This window comes from Boleophthalmus pectinirostris, unplaced genomic scaffold (genome assembly GCF_026225935.1).
Source record: "Boleophthalmus pectinirostris isolate CB_2022bp ecotype Guang Dong unplaced genomic scaffold, ASM2622593v1 HiC_scaffold_23, whole genome shotgun sequence".
In the NCBI taxonomy this organism is placed as follows: domain Eukaryota; kingdom Metazoa; phylum Chordata; class Actinopteri; order Gobiiformes; family Gobiidae; genus Boleophthalmus; species Boleophthalmus pectinirostris.
The window spans coordinates 30,089,958-30,099,173 of NW_026571207.1; the positions used below are offsets into that span (position 1 = coordinate 30,089,958).

The 9,216-nt window shown below is 37.4% G+C and overlaps 1 protein-coding gene across 1 annotated transcript; it reads left to right on the top strand.

Moving 5' to 3' along the window:
• Window positions 1-107: 107 nt before the first annotated feature.
• cnot7 (CCR4-NOT transcription complex, subunit 7) lies at window positions 108-7,221 on the top strand. Its single transcript, XM_020917866.2, has 7 exons — window positions 108-278; window positions 703-826; window positions 1,978-2,171; window positions 2,694-2,855; window positions 3,403-3,547; window positions 4,302-4,412; window positions 5,134-7,221. Exons 2-7 carry the CDS (start codon window positions 710-712, stop codon window positions 5,263-5,265), a joined length of 861 nt encoding a protein of 286 aa, XP_020773525.1. The 5' UTR covers window positions 108-278; window positions 703-709; the 3' UTR covers window positions 5,266-7,221.
• Window positions 7,222-9,216: the final 1,995 nt, after the last annotated feature.

Consider the following 9,216-nt stretch of genomic DNA (forward strand, 5'->3'; position numbering starts at 1 on the left):
TATAAGTGAAAAATAAGTCGGTCGCATACACAGCCTAGTGTTGGTCGTATGGTCGATGAGAGGTCCACGTGCGTGCGTACTTACGCAGGTGACGTGCCCTGCGTGCTGGCGTAGTGTTGTAGGCTAAACGATGATGGCAGCCGTGGGTTGACACCGATGCATTTCAGAATATAAACTATTTAAAAGTTGGCGGAAAGCCCCCGACACTGTAACGTGGAGACACCTGAAGTTTTAACATTGTAACTGCTTCAATCACACACTCGCTGGTCCGGGGAACGGTAAGTTTACGAGGCTCCAGGCTGCACAAACCATCCCAACTGGCGCCGAGTCCTGCGGGTCACCCGTGCCCTCTGCTCAATGCACACTTGTTCAGAGCACAGCTAAGAGCATGAGTGATCAGCTAAACACTTCACATGTGCTCTGTGTCCCATTCTGACTGTTAACCCTTCACTAGCCTCGCCTACATGAAACCTAGCTAAGATATGGTGTGGCTCAAGCTAATACGAGCTGCTAATCTCGTTCTTGATTTTTAATAGACCGCTAACGCCGCCCATATGTGCGTGTATTTACATGGTATCAGACATAACACATGCTTATTCTGGGGTCTGGGACTTTTAAAATAAGATAACACTGAAGTCTTGGGGCAGACTGCTAGCTCTTTGCCCATAGTATTGTTGTTGATGTTTCTGTGTTTGCATGCAGTGGCACTATGCCCGCAGCTACTGTGGATCACAGCCAAAGAATATGTGAGGTTTGGGCCAATAACCTGGAGGAGGAGCTGAAGAGGATCAGACATGTCATCCGTAAATACAACTATATCGCTATGGTATGGATCTGCGTCTGTTCATTTAGATTCCATAATGCATTAGCCGTGTGTAGGCCAGTGAAATATTTGGTGAGCACTTACTGTGTGGTCGGATATTTTTTTTTAATAAAAGCTTTTTATTTAGACCACCAGTACTGATGACTAGTTATTATTGCAACAAGTACAAAATTCCCCATTGCATAAGAAACTAAATTGACTGCTATAACGTTTCCAAATCAGTGCTGGTAAAATATGCTGTCTTTGCATCATGAAGTTTTGTTTTAATTATGATCATGCATTTCTTTTATATGTGAAAAATATTGTGTTACTTGGTAACTACTGACTATGAGACAAAACCTATTTTTCTATACGGAGTCCTTCATAGTAACCAAATCTCTGGGAAGCTGTATAATAAATATTGGACTAATCCTTGTTTCCTAGAAATGCTAGCAGTTACTAAATGGGTAACTGATGGGAGTCCTAAGTAGAGATGGGCAGTAAATTGTAAAATGTTTAATATTGCCATTGTCTATAAATTAAACAGTAATTACTGCAAAAAACAAAACAAAAGCTGAGTTAAATGTCTTGTGAACATCTGTATGGGGTAATATTTCTGCTCTTTTGTGCTTAATTTTATGATCCATTAACTCTTTGTGCGATACTTGATCCTAAACAAGACATAGTCACATTATGACATATTCTTTATAGATAGTTTAAAGTGCATTGTGCAACTTTTGTGGTGGAGGGTCATTCAAATGCTTTTCTCTGTGGAGATGTTATTGCTTTGTCTGGAATGTTTCACAGTATGTCATTAAACCATTCTCCATGGAAACAGAACCAGACCAAGATACAGGTCAGATTTGTGGAGAGGCAACCCTTCTCACAGTCAAAAATACCTAGAAAAACTGGCATTCTGAACTATAAAACCTGTAATTGAATAAATGTGAGGTAGAGCTGATGATATACTGTAGAACATTCCAGGCAGAGAAATGACATATCCATAGAAGCAAGGAGGTGACGGACCCAAAACTAAAAAATATATATATATTTTTTTTTCAATATTGCGTATTCCTAATCCTAATAGAATTATGCATCACCTAATTAATTTTAAATGAAGTTATTATCAAGTTTTGCTGTCATTGTAATTGAAATAATCTCTAATCTCTCCTCAGGACACAGAGTTTCCCGGGGTGGTTGCGAGGCCAATTGGAGAGTTCAGGAGTAACGCAGACTATCAGTATCAGTTGCTGCGCTGTAATGTGGACCTTCTTAAGATTATCCAACTCGGACTCACGTTTATGAATGAACAGGGCGAATATCCACCGGGAACATCAACATGGCAGTTTAATTTTAAGTTCAACCTCACGTAAGAATTTTATCAGACTGCCTTATTGCCATAGATACAATATAAGAATGTTATCATAACTACCATAGCAAGTAATCTGCCTTCATCTAAATATTTATTCACTGTCCCTCCTCTGAGATTTCCAGTTTCCAGACTGATATGGTGCAAACCTGTGAAAAAGTTCTGATCACAATATACAACAGGAAGGAAACATGAACAAAATATGTATTGATGATTGATTTAGCTGATTAGATATTATTTCAAAATCTGTGCTTGTCCATGGAGCAATGTTAAGTGAATGCCTCTATCCTCTCTCCTCATTCCTTGATACAATTATTTGAGATTTACCGTCTACCTGTTCCTTTTGTTCATGCCAGTAATGACAAGGCACTTAATGGTTGGAACATGTATAATTAATGGTCAGATTTTTTGTTGTTCTCTTTAAATTGCTAATAAAATGTAATGGCATGAGCAATGAATACATTTAATAATAAATGTAACCCTTATTTATAACGCATTTTTCTTTTTTTATGCTTCTTTCAGAGAGGATATGTACGCGCAGGACTCGATCGAGCTCCTCACTACTTCAGGGATTCAGTTTAAGAAACACGAGGATGAGGGCATAGAGACACTGTACTTCGCTGAGCTGCTCATGACATCTGGGGTCGTGCTGTGCGACGGGGTCAAGTGGCTGTCCTTTCACAGGTACCACAAAACATATACTGTGCTGCTATTTCCATTATCAGTGTATTTCTTTTATCTGTTTTTTTTAATTAAAAAATATATACAGTATTAAAGGTCCTGTATTATACAAAATGTACTCATCTGATCTTTAAGCCATGTTATAATATTGTTACCTCATCAAAAATATACCAGGAGTTGTGTTGTGTTTCATTCAAACATATTTAAGTAATCCTTTATTATTATGGATTATTATTGTTATTATTATTCTGTCTACATCTCTAAAGCTCAAAACACTCTGTTCCACCTTATGATGTCATGCAACGGTAGTCTTCAATTTAACAGCTAGCATTTACCTTTTGGTTAGTAGAGATGGGAAATTCCTGAAATTATCTAAATGATTCTAGTGAAAATGTATGTAGTTTAAGAAAGCAGTGGAGCCTGTATTACCACATGACATCACAAGATGGAACAAGGTGTTTTCAGTTTGAGAGAAGAACTCCTAAATATCTCTGAATATGCAGGGTTTGTGTGTCAAACGTGTGAATGAAACAAAACCTTGTGTTTTCAGTGGGTATGATTTTGGGTACCTGATAAAGATCCTGTCCAATGCAAACCTGCCTGAGGAGGAGGTGGACTTCTTTGAGATCCTGCGTTTGTATTTCCCAGTGATCTACGATGTCAAGTATCTCATGAAAAGCTGTAAAAACCTGAAGGTACAAAGCCTGTGGGATATAGATGGTTCATTAGTTGGTTGAATGAGCTAAATATTGAGCTATGATAATGTTATGAGTGTTAATGGGTGATAATTAAAGTACTTATATTGTTTGTTGTGTCAAAATATTGGCTATGTGTTTGTAAATTTTATGATGCAGCTTCATGAAGTAAGTCCATTTGTAATAGAAATATTGATCCTTTTAGAGCAGTACTGATACTTTGCAATGGCATCACACTGGCGGTGTATTTTTATGGCAGAATGGTCATCGGTTACCATGGTCACACAATGCACACATTAGCAATAACTACCAAGAAGTTTTTAGATTATCTGAAAACTCAAGAAAAAATACAAAATGCATTTAAACAACACATAAGGAGTCTGTGATCATTACGAGTTGTGTTCATGGTCCTGTTTAGGTGTTTGAATTTCAACAAAAAAATGAGAGCAACTAACCTGTTAACTAATGCTAATTAACTTGTGACAGTAATTTTTTTGTGTGAGAGATTGCTTAAGCGCACAAATCAGCTCACCTGTTGTAGTTTCAACCAAGTCAGCTCTTTCTGGTCAGACTGTGCTAAAATAAAGTTCACATAAAGTCTAACTTGAGTAACAGATTCTAACAGAGTAGTGCTTTCAACTAGCATCACACACCCAGGGAATGTTGATGACATCAGCTGCAAAGTACATTTGATACTTTTACATACCTTAGTCATTATCAATAGTATCAATTGTGATGTTTGACTTTCTTTCAGGGAGGTTTGCAGGAGGTGGCGGAGCAGTTGGAGCTGGAGAGGATTGGACCCCAGCATCAGGCTGGCTCTGACTCTTTACTCACAGGAATGGCTTTCTTTAAGATGAGAGAGGTGGGCTACTGTGGTTAAGCAATCTGCCTTTAGTTTTCAGTTAAACCATGCCATAAATGAAATGACATGTTTTCAGAATTATTCGCTTGAAAATGTCAGACTTAATGCGTTTTTTAGTCTTTAAATTAGACATACTGTATTGATCTGTAAGAGGCTGTCCTGGTTGAGAGCTCATCTTTGCTCAGACTAGTGTATACAGATGTTTTGTCTTTTGACTTGACTCTCCGAAAAAGAAAAAAAAAAAAAGAAAAACTATATAAGACTGATCTAAGGGCAGCCATTAAACAAACAATATAATAACTTTACAAAATTATTACAGACTACGTAAAAATGTATAACTGATTTATCTCACAACAGCTTGGTAATTAAAATCTAATCAGCTATAATATAAGTCTTTTTTTTTTTTTAACAAACATTTTTATTGAGGACATACAGTTTAAAACAAGATTTACAAATCACAACTCCTTTTTACATTCTTCTTATTTTCTAACCCACCATCTTAAAAATAAATGCCAAATCGAAATATTATATAAACTGAAATAAAGGAAAAATAATAACATTAAATCAAAAATAAAGAGAGAGAGGAGGACAGAAGAGAAGAGGAAAGTATGGGTGGGGGGGTTAGAGTTTTTAATGTTTTGCAGTATTCCATTAACGAACACCTTTTTTGTTCACGTTTTTCTTCATTGTCCTTATTTGCAATATTTATCTTTCTTCTCAGATGTTCTTTGAGGATCATATTGATGACGCTAAGTACTGTGGTCACTTGTACGGGCTCAGCTCTGGCTCCGCCTACGTCCAGAATGGGACAGGAAATGCCTACGAAGAGGAAGCCAACAAGCAGCAATCGTGACCCCCTCCCCCCCTCCTAATCTCTCCATCCTCCATTGTCATGACAACAATCAACGCCGAGCCCAAAATGTGACATAGGAAAAAAAAAAAACATCCATGGGTCTTTTAGCCAGCTGTTGAAGTGAATTTAAGGTCAAAATTTGGGTTAAAAAGAATTGAAATTTGTCAACCCATAGACAGCCTGTACATGGGAGTCTGCTAGTCTTTGATTCCTACGACGCAGCTTAGATGGTCTGGTTGGTTCAGTTCAATTTGCTTGGGGGATAAAAAAGATGGGGATTTTAGTTTTCCGAAAATGTTCTGTAGATTTTTGCACTTTAAAACTCTAACCTGATTTTATAAGGAAAGCTCAAATGTGTCTGGCGTCTCTCTCTCTCGCTCTTCTCTTTGTTGCCTTCTGAAACGTTGCTATTTTTTACATTGTGTGGTTTTGTCTCATTGTACCGTCTACACCTCACCACCGCCAAGTTCAGCCTTATAACAAGCTAATAATATCTTTTAAAATGCTAATTTATTAACATGTCAGAAAGCTCCATCATTTTGCAGTGGGAACATGGGGCGCCAGTGAATGTCTTCTTTACATGCAAAATACTGTTTATTCTTATTTGTTTGTGTTCATGCATATAACGTTATTGTTTAAAAATATGGGGAAAATAAGTATCAATGTAGCATGATGTTAAACAAGCTAGCATTATTGTACCTAAAGTTATGCTCTTCCAATATTCAGAGTACAAAGTTTTCTTCAAAAGTTTGGACATATGTTTTACTGGTTTTCAAAAAGTGGTTGAGATCCCATTATTGGAACCTACAACACTTGTCCATGTCAAATTTAAGTTTTACTTTTAATTTGAAGTTTTATTCAAGTTGAAATTCAGATCTTCAAAATAATTGTGTTTAGGCCTTCTTCATAGGATTAGGCCAAAGTTACTGGTTTAGTACTGGTTCAGTTCTGGGATGGTCCTGGTTTAGTCCTGGTTTGGTCCTGGTTTAGTCCTTGCCTAGTCCTGGTTTAATCCTAGTTCAATCCTTTGTGGTCCAGTTCTAGCTTTTGCTTATTCTTAGTTTGTTATAATATTGATTTCAAACATCACAATCATTTTCAATTTTATTGTTGATTTTTACCATATTGTGAAAAGTTTGGGTATTTTTGATCTTTAAAAACTGAGTAATTGTGTCCAAACTTTTGACTGAGGTCTTCAAATTTGCCAGACCTTACTACTAAAAAACATTGTCAAGCTGCAATGATGTCAAATTACAACTACTCCTGTTCTCTGAGTACAGTTTAATTTTATTTGTAGCATTTTAGGGTTGTAATAAAAGAAGAAAAACACTTTTAATGATTGGAAAAGGAACTGCTTTGCTTTTAAATACTTGGTTACATTTTGAGTTTGTTCCTTTATTACTCCATGCTGCGTTTTGAAAGTTTGATGACAAAAGCAGTGTTCAGCTTGTGTTGAATTGTCGAAGCATCTGCAGATCTGTCCCGTAAAGGTGCATTGTGTAATTTTTCTGGTGGAGGGTCCGTCAAACACTTTTCTTCATGGATGTTATTGTTTTGTCTGGAATTTTTCACAGTATGGCATTAAACCTTTTTATCATCATGGAGACCAAATCAGGTCAAGTTACAGGTCAGATCTGTGGAGAGGTGACCCCACTCACTGTCAGAATGCCTTTTAAAAACCATCTGTAACTGAATAAATGTAAGGTAAAGCTGTTTAATGTCATAGTTTGGAACATTCCAGGAAGAGCAATGACAGCTATAGAAAGAAGCAGGTGACCGACTCCCTTCACCAGAAAAGTTACACAATGCACCTTTAATGATCATGATAATATAAAGGTTTAGCAGCTCACTCTTGTTTCTGCAGCACGAACACACTGTAAACAGGAAAATGCAATATACCTGAGGGTTGTTTTTAGGTTATTTTGTAAATAAAGGCTTCAAACTTTTCTACCATCATCAGACTCATGGTATGTGTTCATTTATGTTCACTTTGCATGACATGCTAGAATAGTTCTATATGTGTCTCTGTACATTGGCGGAATGTTTACGTAGGATTAGAAAGTGTGCTGATACTCAAAGTGTATTTTTCTCTCTGCAGACAGACATGTTTGCATACCATAATAAAATCAACTGACTCATTTTGGAGGGAGACTGGCCCTCGAAGTCAAAGTAATGCTAGGGCTGCAAAATAGCTGATAACAGATCTATAAACAGACTAAAAACATGCCATGAGCTGACAAAAGAGGTTTTATAACAAGGACAGAGCAGTAATTGCATGAAAATGACATGATAATTTTGTGTTTTAGATGAAATTGCCTACCATTCAACTGCTATGAAATCACCTAAAATAATAACCTAACCTAAAAATAATCAGAAAATGAATCAATTACCAAAGTAATTGTTAGTTGCAACTTTAGCATATTCCCACTGTGTTAAATAGGTAATATTATAAATATACTATTAATATTCTAAATGATAAAAAACATATTATTAGATTATTATTCTTATTTATTTCAGATCCAAGAGATTTTATTGGCATTGTCATAGAAAACATCAAAGTTACATTTAGAGCATGAAACACTGCATAGTTTTGATGTAAAGTGCAAGACCCCACCCAATAACCCCTTAAATAACTCCAATGTAAACATCAGTACAATAAGGACATTTAGGGCAGCACAAATGTAATTATGCAACAATGCAAAGTCCAGTTCAATGTTATTTTATTGGTGAATGTGGTTATTGTCCATGTAATGGGAGAAAGGCAGAAAGGGGAAGGGGGCACTGTTCTGTCTGGTTGTTCTGGCCTTAATGGACCTGTACTTTCTACCTGAGGGCAGCAGGTAGAAAAGGTGATGAGCAGGGTGGTGCTGGTCACGGAGACATCGAGTGGTGTTTTCACCACCCACTGGAGAGCGTGTGTCAACCTTAGTGCAGCAGGAGAACCACACTAAAAATCCAGATGCCAGAACACTTCTGATGGCACAGTTGTTGTAGAGTAGTTCACCATCAGTGGACTGGGGATGTTTGTGCTTCTCAGTTTCATCAGGTAGTAAAGGCATTGTCCTCACTACCTCAGTGCCGACAGAGAGAGTTTGGTGGTTGTTCTGCCCATTTTTGTGGAAGTCCACAATCATCTCCTTGGTTGTCTGTCACCATGAGGCCAGATGTCACACATCATCCCTGTAGTTCGTCTCATCGTCATTGTCATTTTTCTCCAGGCATGCAGTCTTCTGATGAGCTTCATCGCTTGTTTTTGAGTCCTCCAAAGACCATTTGTTTCCTTTTGTTTTTCCATTAAATCCAAAGGTCACCTGCAGTCACAATCATAGAGTAAAAATCGTGTTATAAAACTTGCAAAGATTTAGAATAGGTTCTTTTCTCTCAACACTGTTGGAGGTTCTCGTTCCTCTGGAGAATTTCATCAGGAGTGGTGCTTCAGTTTTGATTAGCCTGAACTTCAGAGTAACAGCAGATTACACGGACTGAAGGCCTTCTCCCTTGTGTTGGGCCAAGTCTCTTATTGGACCAGGCTTCGTTCACTTCTTCCTCTCATTGGGTGAGAACATCTGATGGGTCACACTCCAGGAATGTTTTTGGATCCTAAAACACAAGTTTAGTGTAACTTTGTATTCTACTTTTCCACCCAGATTTAAACTATATTTTCCAATAATAACTTTCTGGGGTCTCTGGATCATCTGACTCGAGCTAGATAAGCCATTGTAGTTGTAGATGTCTTAGCAGAGATGACAATGACTATGGATCCTAAGAGTGCAATAAAAGGACAAAACACACTTTTTAACATTATTATTTCATTATTATTTCTTTCATTTCTCAGAACCTTGGATTGTACCTTGCGTTCTGACAGTAGGATCAGGGCTCCCTCTGGTGGTGGTTCACTGCACTTTGTGGATGATACCACAGGTAGCTCCATCAGATGCAACCTTACTGTGA